Genomic DNA, 16097 nt, shown 5'->3' on the forward strand with positions numbered 1-16097 from the left:
CGGCACCCCATAACTGGGCCTGTATCTCGGGAAGCAGGGGGCCCCCGAGGCTGAAATTAATGCGGTTCAGCTCTGTAGACCCCCTGCTCCCGTACACTAATAATTAAATTATATTAAAGCAGCTCCATTTCCTTAGCAGATTGCTGCTAAGGCAATGTAGGGGTTAAGGCACAATAGCATTATTTATTTATTTTATCACAGAGGCTGGCGGGTGTCCCCAGGTGGTCCCCGCTGGCCTGCAGTACCAATCCTGTTGTAAAAACATTAAATGTGGCAAACATTTCAATAAATATACCTCCCCCCCCCCAAAATATACAGTACAGTAATGGGCAAAATGACTATTATCCAAATATGGATAATAGCTCATTTGCCCATTATTAAATCAAATTAGCCAGGCAGCAAAAAAAATTGCCGAAAAGCTCTCTTATCGCCAATTTATCAGAGCTTACTGAATAGCAGTAGGATTTTTTGGCAATAAGGTGACGATAAGTGACTTATCAGAGCTTTAGTGCATAGGCCCCATAGTTGGGTGATGTCATCTCTCGTCTCTGGCTGCTATTGAAATGAAATTCCTGGTGATTCGCCGCGTTCCAGACCCGCTGGTTCCTAAGGACCTTCTCTGCCAAGATCAAGTAGTTTGATAGACCAGTATCCAAAGCTCCTGCTTGTGCCTCACTGACTCATTGTGATCCAGCTGGAAGTCTCGCGAGCTTAGGTGGTAAGGAAAGCCGGTTCCAGCATATGACAATTCAGCTGGAGTGTATGTCCGAGTGACTGCTGTCAATGCTCCTGCGTATCCTGATGTCGGTTCTCTTGGGATGGTGCCCTTTGACCCTACACATTTCGCGATCGCCGTCGCTTCTTCGAAGAATATAGCCTTAGGATGTTTCGGACACCCAATCACCAATTGTGTTTTGTGATATTGTCATATTGTTTTTAAAGTATTTCATTAAATGTATCTTCTTTTCAGTTCACCTATTTTTTCCTTCAATTGATATCACCTCTAAGGCATCTGAGTTTAAAAACATCCTAAGGCTACATTCCTTCGCCCATACAATATTATGCTATGTTCTTCTCACTTGTTTCTTTTCATGTGCTGAGACCAACATCCCTTGCACCACGAATTTCGGAGTGGCCAGGACATTTTTGCATTCAGGACATTTGACGGTTGTATATAGTACATCCATTTAGGAATATCATCGTGTTACATTCTGTCTGGCGTCGTGACAGTATTCCTCTGCTGCTAAATTTCCATATCTGACTAGGGTAGTCAGATTATCTGTTAGCCAGCCACCAGATATCCATTGTGTTATTTAATTTTTTATATTTTATTAATGTGTTGTATTTCACAATCAGTTTATACCTAATTAGTAGTAGCGCTGTATCACTTCCTCCTTTTTTTCACAAGTGTTTATAGTACTGTATGCATATCGGAGTTTAGTGAATAGCAGTTGCTGGCAAAAAAAATGCGCGTTTGGGCTTTTTTTCAGCTACCGCACAGCTTGTTGTAACCAGAGTGTTATAGAGTAGCTCAGTAAAAAGCCGTTTTAGTACGATATTGCCTGTTATCTACACATGCAAGATCGTACAAAATGGCATTTATAGTGCAATAATGCAGTTATTGACGTTTAATGAATAGGCCTCTGTGTCTCTGTCTCTTTGTCTCTCTCTCTCTCTGTCTCTCTCTGTCGCTCTCTCTCTGTCTGTCTCTGTCTCTCTCTCTGTCTCTCTCTCTGTCTCTTTGTCTGTCCCTCTCTCTCGATCTCTGTCTCTCTCTCTCTCTGTGTGTCTCTCTCTGTCTCTGTGTCTCTCTCTGTCTCTGTCTGTCCCTCTCTCTCGATCTCTGTCTCTCTCTCTGTGTGTCTCTCTCTGTCTCTGTGTCTCTCTCTCTCTCTATCTCTCTCTCTCTGTCTCGATATGTTGCATTATGAGGGAAGTGTCTGGGGGTACTATATTTATGCGTGGGTATCTGTTTGTATGTGTGTGTTTTACTCCACTTTTAAAATTGCTTAATTAATGTTATTTCTCCATTTTTCTCATGCTTATTACTCACAGCTGAACCACATTCATTTCAACTCCGGGGTCCTCTTGTTCCCGAGATACTCACTGGTAACAGTAGTGCTAGTACTTCTTGGTGCATAAATCCCTGAGTAATGTGGGCCAATATTGTGGCTTCCCATCGGCACACATAATGCAGGATATTTTGTTTCATTTTGAGGGTACAGGAAAGCGCTACCTTTAGCCATAAGAATTTCCAGAACCAGGGGGTCATCGGAGCTGAAAAAAAGCGCGTTTCAGCCTCGGGAAAACTCCTGGTTCGAATCCTCCATAAAAAATAAGTGGGTAAAAAATGAATTAGTAGGGGGAATTCTTGCTTTAACTTAGTGCTCAACTCTAGTCCTCAATCCCACCCTCTCCCCCCCTCCCCTCTCCACCCCCTCACCCCAACAGGTCAGGTTTTCCGGATCTCCCAACTTCAGCAGAGGTGGCTCAATCAATGACTCAGTCTCTGACTGGAGGACTGGAGTTGAGCACCCGTCTTAGACATTATTTTCATGATAAGGTATGCCGACAAGGGTCTGGAACTAACAACTGTATACAGACATACCCTGGTTTAAGGACACTCACTTTAAGTACACTCAGAAGTAAGGATATGTCGCCCAATAGGCAAACGGCAGCTCGCGCATGCGCCTGTCAGCACGTCCTGAACAGCAATACCGGCTCCCGACCTGTACTGAAGCTGTGCGCAAGCGGGGAGACTATAGAGCCTGTTACACATGCCTTATTTACATCAGTTATGCACGTATATGACGATTGCAGTACAGTACATGCATCGATCAGTGGGAAAAAGGGAGTGCTTCACTTTAAGTACATTTTCGCTTTACATACATGCTCTGGACCCATTGCGTACGTTAATGCAGGGTGTGCCTGTAATTACATTCCAAGCCTCCTAATATACTTCATCTTTGTAACTGCAACTAAAGCTCTCCTACAATTTATAGGAAGAGGGGAGTAGAATAGTGTACATTATGTATTTCGTGCACTGGTTCTCCAAGATCATTTTCTACTGACAAGAGCTTCGTAATAAAAAATGATTTGTAAGACTCAATAGACTAAGATCCTGGCCAGCTGCCAGAGGGTATCCATCATACCTGCACAATCTACACTTGGAAAAGAAAAGGAAGCCCAAGGACTGACTTTAAATAAATGCAGTGTGTCCCTGTGACATTTTGTTCCTAAGCACTGCTCTGGTTTTATCCTGTACCACCACTTTTTTTTTTTAGCCAAATAAAAAACACAGGGAAATAAAAGACAGGGAAAATACAATGTGTGTGTGTGTGTGTGTGTGTGTGTGTGTGTGTGTGTGTGTGTGTGTGTGTGTGTGTGTGTGTGTGTGTGTGTGTCTGTGTGTGTATATATATATATGTATATTTATACACACATATATATATATTCCATACAGAGATACAAAATATATAGTTAAAAAAGTATAGTATATGTATCATTTAAAAATGATATATATTTATACACACACATATACATACATACATACTGTACATATATATATATATCCATTGAAATGTATGTTTACATTTTGAACTACTGTATCTACTCATCAAAATTATGTTGTACCTGCTGTTAGCAATTTCAGAACTGTGAGTTTACTGGCAAGGCTTCCCCATGCATATACAGTAGCTGTTGAGTGAGACTGTCAAGCTTACCTTCTACAGTATGTTGTCTATTCACCCATATTTAAGGAAACAGCTGTGTGACCGGCCAATGCTATTAGACATTTTTCTATTTAAATGAAGGTAATAATTGAATGCGATCCAAGTTATTGAATTCATAAGGAACAAAGCTTTAAATTATTTAGCACATAGTGCTCTGCTGCCCTTGTAGAAACCCACATTCTTATTATTCAACTCACGTTTTAACTTGTTCTTACAATAATGCACTCAGATTACATCCGCACAGACAGATAAATCCCAGAGTCACTTATCAATATAAATATAGTTCTACTCTTCTATTTTGTTTGAGTGCTACTTTTTATATATCGTTCATGAACTTCAGCTGAAGCGGGGAAATATTACAATGCTCATATAACAAGTACATTGACAATTATAGCCACTGAAACGTGACTTAGAAAAATAATTTCCTACACTATTTGCTATCCTGCTCACCGAGTCACAGCACTCAGCAAGGTGAATAACAATATTCTAACCAGACCAATATCCTTAGTGTAATAGTCAGAAATTGTGTATCTATTGTAGAAACAATTATGCTGTTACCTTACTTGCATGCAAAGTTTAGTGCCTTGCATATGGGTAATTTAGTGCATTGCATATAGGTAATATAGTGCATTGCATATGGGTAATTTAGTGCATTGTGCTAGTACCGCTATTTATATGGATAATGGGTTTCTTGAGAAGTATTGCAACCAACCTGTTCCTGTGACCACTTCTGCCTTTCTTCAGGAGTCTTAACCTTTGTTTTATAACCCCTTGGAATGTCATTGATATGTTTTGAAGCTGATGGGATATTCAATGACTTTGGTCTTCCTTCGTGTCTGCTGGCACAATGGCCAGTGTCTTCTTTATGACATATTTCTGTAAGATCTTTTGGCACGTTGTCTTTTCCACTATGCTCAGGGCTCATGTCTGTGGTACTATTGAGGCTGCTCATGCTCATACTCATTTTGATCTCAGCCACAATCTGATCAATGTCCTCCTCCTGATCTTCAACATCTCCATCACCTTTCCTTGAATGAAATGGAGATTGCGGGAGTGAATTTCCATTTGCTTCTGGTGGGTAGTAGTCCTGATATCCTTCTTCATTTTCACTGTATTGGGCTGGCTCCTCCTGGTCTTGAACCTCTAAGGAGGCTGAATTATCCTCCTCCAAAACTTGCATCTGACTTTCTTGCCCTTCTACTTCATCAATACAATCCTGTTGTTGTGTCTTGGATTCTGTCCATTCTTCCTCCACGGCTTCTTGACATTCATCAGTCTCTACATGGTGTTCCTCAGGATGGACATACTCTTCTCCATTGCAGTCCATACCTTCAAGGTAACTGTCATCCTCAGGACAATATCGGATGTAATAAGTCATCCCTTCTTCTTCATCAGGTAGCCCTTCATCATATTCCTCATCAGAAGTATTATTCACATAGTCAGAACTGGAGTCGCCATCGCCACTATTGTCATTACAGTCTTGCTCTTCTTGGGTGTTAGCAGTCTGCCTGCTATCGGGTAACTGTACAGTATTTACATCGTACTCTTGTACTACAGTTTCATCATATATAGTTTCCTGATTTTCAGGGTCCAAGGCATGAGGAGAAGATGGGCAGGATCTCGGTCTGTGATCCAGCATGCTGGTTGGGACACTTTGATGTTTCCTGTTTGCCATAGTCAGCATCTTACATGACCATCATTTGCCGACAATTTCTAAGGGAAACATACAGAAAGAAGGAAAGGTGTCATCAAAAGATCCCAGCAATACTGTGCAACAAAGCAATGGAATGTACAAACTTATAATAAAACAGCAACTTGAGGAAGGGTGTAAAGGAAAGGGGGAAAGGGCAAAATAATGAACTAAATAGTAAACGGTTTGATTGTTAAAAAGGGATTGACTCAGATGAGCTTATCCAAGAGGAAGTGATATCAAGAAAATGTTCAATAAGCTGTGAAGCTGCTTCCTAGTGCTGAAGAAGACTTCATCTCCATTCAAATGAATGGGTGTCACATCTTCTTTAGCACAGGGTAGCAGCATCATGTTATATATATACATACATCATACAGTAGTGACCCAATGGTGTTTATATCAAGATCTACAATCGCCAAATGTGTTATGGTGCCTGAAATACAAGCATTGGTAATTTACACCCATGTACAATACAATCAACACGCACCTTAAAAAACCAGACACGCTACATAAACAGCCTAGGAAATGTTATTTCTTAAGAATGCAGAAATGGAACAAACATTTTCAAGCTACATAATTTCAATGGAATTACCAAATTAAACATATTGAGAAAACGACTCAATCACCACATGTTTTCAATACACACGTTGAAAGCATGTTTGCTGTCAAGATAATAGTACTTTCCAGAGCTTACGTAATAGCCTTCTGTACAGTTTTATTTTTATACGACCTTATCTCCCATAAAAAAATGATAATGATTCTTCACCTGTCCCTTCGACACGTCAGCTCAGAAAAAGTTATTACCGCATGCCTGCTCCAGGATATCTTTACTCTACTAATAATCAGCTCCATGCATTTATAATCCAGCCCCGTAAAATCATAGGACTATAAACCACAGCCATATTATGCACTAAATTATTTGACCTTTTCAGTGCAGAAAGGACATTTCAGCACCGCATCCATTTAATCGCTTGTGTTTGCTGCCATTCCTCCTCTTAATTTACGCAGTTAAAGAATAACATGATTTCATGTGTCCTTCTCAAAATTTGATGGGGGGGGGGGATTAAGTTTTAGTCTCTCCAGTGCCAGATATAATGTGATGTATAATAATTATTTATTATACATAGAATAATACACACAGAATCTTACCAAAAACAAGTCTCTGTGACCGTAAGTTTAGAATCTAACTGTGATGTCTGGAGCACAGGGTGATAAAGTGACCACCCGAAGGACCTAAGATTGGGATTTGATCCGGGTCCCTCATCTTCAAAGATAGTGAATACTCCAGATAACACCTACGCACCTGGAATTTTAAGTAACTCCATCTCATCCACAACAGTTACCACAGTTCTGTTGAGCATCAATGGTGCTAACTATATGCCAACTTCTCAAACTATTTCAACTTCAGCAACCATATGCAATAGAAAATCATAATTGCAGCATGCAGCTGTATTCTTGGATTCCAAAATCTTGATTTCCTCAATACCAAAGTAATCATCTACACGAGTAGAGCTTTTTTTTCTTACTGATGACTTATGAAACTGTTGTTTAACTCACTTTGGGAATCAAGTATGGAAAGCAGTTTTCTATTTCCAATGCCTCATTCAATAATTCATTTTGATACACCTGCTTTACGAGGCGGTTTATAAGTAGGAACAACAATGAAGTCATTCTATACTTTACACATGTCATATTGTAACCCCGTTTGGAGCCAGTGATGAGTTGATTTCAATAAAAAATATGTATGCAATAAATAAATTATATATAATAGGTAGGGGGCACTTATTAAAAGCCTTGTTAACTCCTTATTAATAAGATACTATTGTTAGAGAAGGGAAATCACAAAGATACAGCTCAACCCCGTTATAGCGCGATGGCTACAATGCGGATCCGCTTATAACGCGGTGTAAGTGTGGCTCCCGTTTAAAAATGTTTTATTTTTTTTGGCAATTTCCAGGATTTGATACTAGAAGTATAACCCCTGCAACAGCTAAATATGTGATATGTGATGGTGGTGCTCCCTAGATAGGCAAATGAACATAGAGACTAACAGAAAATGTAATCTAGTATGGACACTCTTACATCACCTGGATGATTGGTGAATCATATAAAAATATAACTTTATTCATATCCAATTTAAAATAAAGGTGGTTAAAACGATGATTAAACAGAATACTGATCCTGTTGTATAAACACTAAGTTTGGTGTCCAGAATCCTGAATGCGTGATAGGAAAACTATGATCCTATCACCTGAAAGACAATGGACACAGTTGTCCACAAGCAAGCAAAGTGGAGATAAATGTCCACTACCCTCAAGATAGAGCAAGAGCCTAGTGGCTAGTACTTCACGTTGAGCTGGTGCCTGTAAATAATGACAGTTCACTATACAGGACTAGTGTATTTGATACCCTAGCCTGGTCTGCCTCGTAAAGCAATGAAAGCCTGGTGATTTAATATTATCACTAGGTAAAGCCATAAATAAGAAGGGCTAGTACTAGAACAGTGTAAGGACAGTGAAATTACAACTGTAGGGTATAGTAATATGCAAGGTAGGTGTTGCCCACTCGATACGCTGAGAATGCTGGCACTGGGTGACAGACAGACAGCGTTAAGCATGCAGGCAGACAGACACCAATGCTGTACAGATGCCGTGGGGTATGCTGTACTAACCCCCAGGGGACCGGCTTCTGTCCAATGTAGTCCAATGAATAAGGGCGGGTGTACAATCACTGCAGGGTGAGTGTACTGCCTGAGTGAAACCCTGTGCCGATAGAAAAATGGCCTGTGGTGCCCTACTGTAACTTGCCGGGGCACTCCCGCGCCTAGCCGCAAGGGAATACAATGAAGTTGAAACACTCGAAATGCTGATATATGAAGTAGCCCAGTCTACTGATTGTATTGTGGGTCTGGGCTCGGTAAGAATAAGGATGCCTGTAATAGTCAGCAATGGTGAAGGTACTAAGCCTTAAATGCGCCCTTAAACCGTCAAACTAAACTATAAGGGCAAGACAATTGCACGATCGCAGGCGCTGGCAACAGTGTTGCGAGCCTGTTCCTAGTAGTGACCACGGGTGCACATACAGGGTTCCCATACCTCCTACTAGGAACAGACTCGCAACACTGTTGCTGGCGCCTGCGATCGTGCAATTGTCTTGCCCTTGGGGGCCTCAAGCCCAGATGGCTCCTCTGATGAGGGGCCATCCCCTCCCTGGGGCTCATCCTGTCTGCAGGTCTGGATCGCCTCCGCTCTCTTCACATTTGCAACACACGCACGCGCGCACACACACACTCCTTCTGCCCCCCGCAGCCATTTTTTCCCTCGCGATCCTGTTTATAACGCGGTCTCATCATGTGGCCCCCGAGCACCGCGTTATAACAGGGTTCAGCTATATATATATTGCTTAACACAGTGGGTCACAAACTGTGGTCTTCACAAATCACCAGATAACTCTGCCCTACAGTCGGTCACTTTCCTATCCATATGAGAGGCTGTTTGCTCTTTCAAGCTCAATGTTTTTAAAACATCCAGTATACTACAAGTATATACAGACGTCGCCCCTCTAACATTCCTTGCAACCAGGTATTGCTGGCAAAAATAAAACCACAGCAAACCTGGGCCAGGGAAAAGCAGCCGGTAGACAAACATGCGGCTAGTATGGATGCAGGTGACATCTGCATAAATGCACAATTACGTGTAAGTATGGTGGTCCTTTCAAACTGTTATTAACTAGTCTGACAGTTTAAACCCCAAATGCTAGACCTCGTAGTCCTCCCAACTTCTTTTCTTGTTTTTGTATACCAGAAGGTTACACTAAGCTGGACTCCTGGGATTTCCACCTTATACATCTGAATCTACCATTTTTTATTCCCTTTCTGTGAACCAACAGAAAGCTGCAACATCATCGGGGCCTAAAAACTACAACTGTCTATAGGATGACCATTGTGGTTATCTTGTTTTTATTTCACAATAAGGGACATCTGTAAATATCTTGTGAACCAGGGAATCTCCTGAGCTGAAAACAGCAGAGTTCAGCCCCTAAAAACAACACGATTCAAAATATGAAAACACACCGATCCAGAATATGAAAACAAACATTTAAAATGGGTACTACTATTTTAAATTTCAGACAATTTTTTTTTTTGAAGCAGCCAAACCTTTTCTCTAATTGTTCTATTTCCCTCCCCCCCATTATTTGAGTGGGGAATTTTTCCAATCTTGGGACACATTGGGTCTGTACAGGAGGACGGAGGTATATATTTACAAAGCTGTGTTATTCCATAAGATACCTTCTATCTCTGAAAGACACCTTTCCACCAATTCTAGTGGATAGGCCATAGGAGGTCTTCTAGCACCAGAAGGTGTTTTAGGCACAGCATAGCTTAGAAGCTACTGTAGAGTCCCCCAAACAGGAGCAAACTTTCTCCATCCCTGCATGGAAACAAATGTTCACATTCATCTGGCTGCTGGTACTGTAAGTTAGTCATTAAGGAAAAACCACCAGTCTTAATGATCGAGATGCCAGCAGGAAGCTGCTCAGTGGCCACCAACAGAAAGACCAACAGGCCTCTTCTCCAAAAATGGAATTGCTTATAAATCAGAGTATCTCCTGTTGTGGGACAACTATAGCCCTATACTAAGAGACCCTCAAATTCAGCTACTTACAAGTAAAAGGAGGGACTTGAGGAATATGTGCTGCTTTAAAAGGTGAATCCTGTATATACAGTACATAAATGTATCTTATCTTTGGGGGGTTATTACATATTTTGATAAACAGGACCCCTTTGAGTCTTAGGATTTCTTAATTAAAAACAATATCTTCCATATTTCAAATATTTCATAATGGTGAAAAAAATCATGGTCACCGGATTAATTTTATAAAGAAGACTGCCCAGGTTTCATATTTTAACGTATGTAGGAAAATGGCCTGCAAGCTGTGACTGTACCAGTGTCATTGGACCACAGTAAGTAAATACACTGAATAAAGTTATCTATACATAGAAATACCAAAGGGAAACCATGTGATTCTCCCCTCTTCAGAGCATGTACACCATGTAATAGTGTCAAATTAATGAGCTAGTTTCTCCACAAAAGGCTTAACACTTAAAGTCGTTCAGAAGAAACGACATTTCAAATTCATTTCCCAAGGTAACAACAAGGAATCTTTTAATGACCCTGACCACACAATTTCCTGTAGCAACATAAAGAATCTAACTTGCTCCTCGTTAAAGATTTTCTATAACCATTACACATAAAAATAATTTGCTTTTTACTTTCAGGGACTAATGTCATTATGAAAAATAGCGAAGACTGCATTTGTATACCTTCTGACTGATTTCCGGTGTCTGTTTCAGTCTCTTGGCATTACACAGGGGCATAAATCGACATTCAGGTTTCTCTGGCACTTTTTTAGCCGCTGTAACTTTTTTTAATGTCTGGTGATACCCACGTACCTGCTTTACATTGCAAAGACAGTAACCATCCTCACACTGACGCGAATAACAAGGTCAAAACAGCTATCTGTGAGTAGGTTTACTGGCTATGCACTTCTTTAACCCATGCTGTGCTTAAAAGCTGTGTAATACGGCAGGCGTAAACTTATAGGGGTCCATGGTAAAATGGATAAGAAGTAAAGAGTGGCTCACTGTGATTGCTCACTTGCATGTCATTACCCAGAATCCCTGGCTGCATTGGAAGCACTGTATGCTAAGCAATAATGGTGAAAGACAGGGTTGCAGTCCTGCCTGAGATGTGCAAATGTACAAACAGGTGGTATTTTTATTTACTGAACATACAATTAGGTTAAAAAACAAAATCCCACTGGTCCTCTTAATATTTTACATTTTCCATTGGAAATGCTGCTTGAATTGATCTAAACAGGCATACTGAGTGAGGCACAGTTACTGTACCATGTTTAAATGAACAATCCATGAAGAAAGTAGGTTTTAGATTTGAGCCTTTCTGGGATTTCCCTCAAACTTTAGCCAGCTTGCTGAGGCTGGTGAAACCTTCTGATTTCATCAGCTTTGGCTTGGAAAGCCTTGAAAATGAACATTGTGTCCCTTTACGTAAACCTAAGTAAGAACACACCTTTAATAGGGAGTGCAGTTGGATCAGAGATTCCCTCTGTGAAATCTCAGAATTCCCTGTTGTCTGTTTCTCGTGTGGCTTATAAACCTATATTTATGGCAGCAAGTGTGGGGTTGGTACTAACTTTGGGTGGTTTCTCAGATCCTGGGTAGTTGGAGAGTGTTATCTTCACTAGGACTTGGAATGGGGAGGGGGGGAGATCCTCCCTTTTAATCTTGGTAGGGGTTTGCTACCACAAAATACCATAATTGTCCTGGTGTATAGTGTCTTTCCCCATGTACATTTAATATGACTGCTGTCGAGTCAGAGACTGTGGGAAGATCCGACAATTTTTTTTTAACTTTGGAGATAGGGGTACACCACTAAAAATAATCATAGTTTTACAAAATATATACGTTAATAAAATATCATGTTCAATAAAAGTTTAATGCCATGTGGAATTCATGAAAGTATATTTTTATTTTTACCATTAGATGTGTTTGTTACTGTTTCCAGTGCTTTTATTATACTGCTGAAGCAGTTTTTCTTTTTTAGTTATTTTTTTTAATAATATGATTGGATGTTCTCGTAGCTGTAAGTGCAGTGAACAAAATGATATATACTGTAGATTGTGTATGTGTAATATCAAATTAAGTATGTATTTAAGTTCATAATTACTTGCCACTTGTTACTTTTTTTTATGCTTTTTTTTTGCATTTGGATTGAAATTTCTGTAATACTGTATGTGAAAAAATAACATTAAACCATTGAATTATAATCTACGGGTTCCATTAAAAAAATAAAAAATAAACATACATGACGTGTCTATGTTTACATTAAGAATATTATCATTATTGTGGCTTGAAAATTGCTAACACCAAAAACTCTAAAAATGTCTTCAGCACTCAGGGGTGAGAAAATGTTAGACATCTTTTTAGAAAGAAAAGCTGTACACAGATATGGCAAATACATCAAACATAGAATGTGTATCCAGGGAGAAATCTGATTGCCATTATTGGAGTCAGGAAGGAATTTATTTTTCCCCTTATGAGACATCATTGGCAAATATTTCACTGGGGTTTTGTTTGTCTTCCTCTGGATCAATATAAATAAAAGATGAGTATTGATTAAATGTAACAAAGGTTGAACTCGATGGACATATGTCTTTTTTCAACCTTAGCAACTATGTAACTATGTAAAAGCAGGCTACACTGCAATTCCCAAAAACTTTAACCTGAATGTTTTTCATAGAAGGTAATATATGTGTAAGGTAAACACAGTATATCAATCCATAAACAAATAAAATAATCGATCTAAATTAGATCAAGTTCAACTATTTGTGGTAACGTAGGAAACAGGGAGACCCCAGAGCTGAAAATAGGACGGTTCAGCTATGGAGGACTTCTGGTTCCTATTTTGTGAGAAAAAAGGGAGTTGCTTTAAAACAGGAGTCCAAGCTGTCCTTTTTAAAAAAAAATGTATTTATTGTTCCCTTTAATATGTGCATCAATACAATCCACACAATGATACGTAATTAGCTAAGTTGCTGATCGATCTGTTCTCCTGTGATCGATCGACAAAGATTTGGCACAAGGGTTCACTAAATGTCTGTCAGTGCAGCAGAAGAGGACCAAAGATGCAAAGTTCTGTGGGAAGATCATGTGACCAGGCAGTCACTAGATACAATTGGTGCACTGTTAGAGAGAGGGCAGGGCTCAAAAAAGGGTGTGCCAGAGCCTGTTTCAGAAGAGGAAGGAGATGTAACTTTGTAAATGGTTGCTATAGAAGCAAAAATGCTTGTTACATTATAATACATTAAAAATGTAATTGAGTTGTTGAAAAAAATAATAATAATGTTACAAGTATTTTTTCATAGTACAGAACTGATTTATTTTAAAAAAAAACATGCATGTAGGATATTGCTTGGTCTGCAGGTTTAAGTACCACTTGGCCAGCCCAGACTGTCCGTTCTCATACAGTATGCACTGTGAAACCTCAGATCTTATCAGACTCGTGGCTAACTTTCATGTGTAGAACAGTCACATGTGTATCCCAAGCATTCCTGAATTACCTTACTGTATTTGAGTTTATCCCACAAATCCACCACCCTTTTTTTACAGAAATACTTCCTTCCATTTCCTGAGCCTCCACCCTCGTCTCAGAGCATGACCTCTTGTTCCGGCAGTTCTCTCAGGCTGCGTCCATAGAGGATGGAGCCGCACTGAGCCGCGCGGACGCTGAGGCTCGCCTGCATGTGCATGAAATCGCTGAGGCTCGCCTGTTCAAGCATGAGCGATTTCATGCACATGCAGGCGAGCCAGCGTGCGCGATCAGGAGGCGGGGCAGTGACGTCGCGGACAAACAGACAGAAAAACAAACAGATCACAGCAAAGATAAACATGACTGACAGACATACACAGACACCAAGTCCCCAGGCACATGCTCCTGACACCTCCTCTTCATTGGCTGCTGCTGGGTAACATAACCAATCAGGATGGAAGGCAACTGCCCAGCCCCCTAGCAACTGTCCTGCTTTTCCCTCTGCCCTGAGGGATCGGGTAAATTCCGCAGCCCGATTTTGATCCTCTCACGGCACCCCAGGTCGCCGCGGAAACCCCGTTGAGAATCACTGCTTTTGTTTTCTGATGCAGACCATGCACAGTAGCCTTGAATCTGGAGCTTTGATCATGCCCCGTTGCAGCAATGGCTTTGCTGAACTCCAGTGATGTATGCAAAATAAATATATATTTGGCCATATTTACTAAGCAGTCTTTACGGCAATGGGCTGTAAGAAGCCTTCCAGCACCGGAAGCTTTCTTATTGTAGAAGACTGCTTAGCAAATATGGGCCATGGTTATTTACACAAACACAAATGTAATGTGCAGCATAATGGCACATAGTATGATATTGCATATATTCTATCCACCTGATGACAGGTCCACATGGGACCTTAAACATTCTACTTCCACTGTTTTTGGCTGACACAGTAAAGGAGAATTTCATTATGAACGTGTGAGCAGATCTCTACTTTGTATCTCTATCTTTGAGGAGACCTGCACTCTGAAGAAATCGTTTGTCTGTGTTGTGTTGACTGCACAAGCCCGTGTCTCCTCGCCTGAGGCTATTTCCCCTCACTTTTGGAATTGTACTATATATTCTATCCTGACATCTGGAATGGAAGTTCTCCCCTACTGCTTTTACATGTCTGTGACTCTGAGAGAGCTGTGATCATGTTTAACCTTTGACCCGACTAAAAATGGAATGACATCCAGTGACTGTCATCATTGCCCTCAGTGGGGTTAACTCTTGTGATGTTCATTACGTTAAAGTTAAAATCTCCTTAAAGGGGATTCACTTTTGGTTGTTGGATAAACCACGAATGGCCCCTTTTTCTACTGTATGCTCATTTAGCAGTCATTCTTCAGCCACGCTGAAACGCTCCAATAGAACCAAATTGAGAAAATGTATTTGTAATATGTAAAAAAGTTTTAGACAGTTACTGTATTATTCAACTTCTAATATATTATAACTCGTAACATATTCATCGCTAAAGCACAGGCATTTTTTCCATCTAAACAAAATACAAAATAACATTAATTTATGAGCTAATGAATGGAGTTCATTAGAGCAGATATTCGCAGTTAGTGTGAAGTGACATATTCAAATAAGCACTTCTAGTTAATGGTTCACATATTCAGACAGTAGCTGCTGTTGGTATTGCAGAGAATGATTAAGTTTGCTAGATTTTTTTTTCCATTACCAATTTTTTTTTTAAATATATATTTCCATCTGCTAATGGAACAAAGATAAATTATGATCATGCACTAAAAACACAACTGTTCTGGATAATTGGGTGATTTGGGAATGATGTTTTGGTATGTTTCAGCAAGTAAGTACTGTAATGTGATTGGCCACTTGGGAGTCAGGACTGGCTGTTTCCATAGTGCCTTCATTCAGCCCCTGCCAATAGAAAGATTTTTGGCTCACGCTGGCAGTGTGCGGAAAAGAGAGCACACAGAGAGAGAGGGCAGATGGGAAGGGAGGAGACGAAATCAGTGCATTCAATTAAAAAAGGGGAAGTTTAACTCAGAAATATTAGACAAGCAGGACTGCTTTTATAAGGATCAGCCGCACCTGACAGCACTTACAGAAGCTGTAAAAGCACTCTGGCTCATCTGAGTTTTACCTTAAAAAAAGTTTGTCATTTAGTCTTTGTAATTACATTTCTCATGGAAGAATGTATAATTTTCTCAAAAATGTAATGCCTTATAGATAGATTTCCAAGTATTGGTAGCATCATTTTTTTTATATATACACATTTGAGAACACAAACATATTGTCTTCAGATATATTGTCCAGCTTCACAGAATGGGGGTATTTGAGTATGGGTGTGCTCTAATCCATGGCAATTATAATGCCCCATGATCTACAATAATGACCATAGAGGGAGACTTTTCCCAGTGGTTTTAATGGGAGGTTAGTACTTGGAACCTAATGCCAACAAAAAGCAGTAATAATACAGAATACGATCTAGATGGACGTATGCAGACAGTCTCAGGAATGTTTCACACTCCAGTTAATCCATTTTAGAGGTGTCTGGAACAGCTG

The 16097-nt window shown here is 40.1% G+C and overlaps 1 protein-coding gene across 1 annotated transcript in view; it reads right to left on the bottom strand.

Annotated features, from left to right (window-relative positions):
- Positions 1–16097, bottom strand: part of APBA2 (amyloid beta precursor protein binding family A member 2) — a 338632-nt gene that overhangs the window by 183728 nt on the left and 138807 nt on the right. Inside the window, exon 2 of the mRNA XM_075575858.1 lies at positions 4444–5444. Within this exon, the coding sequence (XP_075431973.1) occupies positions 4444–5415 (972 nt within the window). The 5' untranslated portion in view covers positions 5416–5444. The remainder of the gene's footprint in view (positions 1–4443; positions 5445–16097) is intronic.

This window comes from Ascaphus truei, chromosome 18 (assembly GCF_040206685.1).
Source record: "Ascaphus truei isolate aAscTru1 chromosome 18, aAscTru1.hap1, whole genome shotgun sequence".
In the NCBI taxonomy this organism is placed as follows: domain Eukaryota; kingdom Metazoa; phylum Chordata; class Amphibia; order Anura; family Ascaphidae; genus Ascaphus; species Ascaphus truei.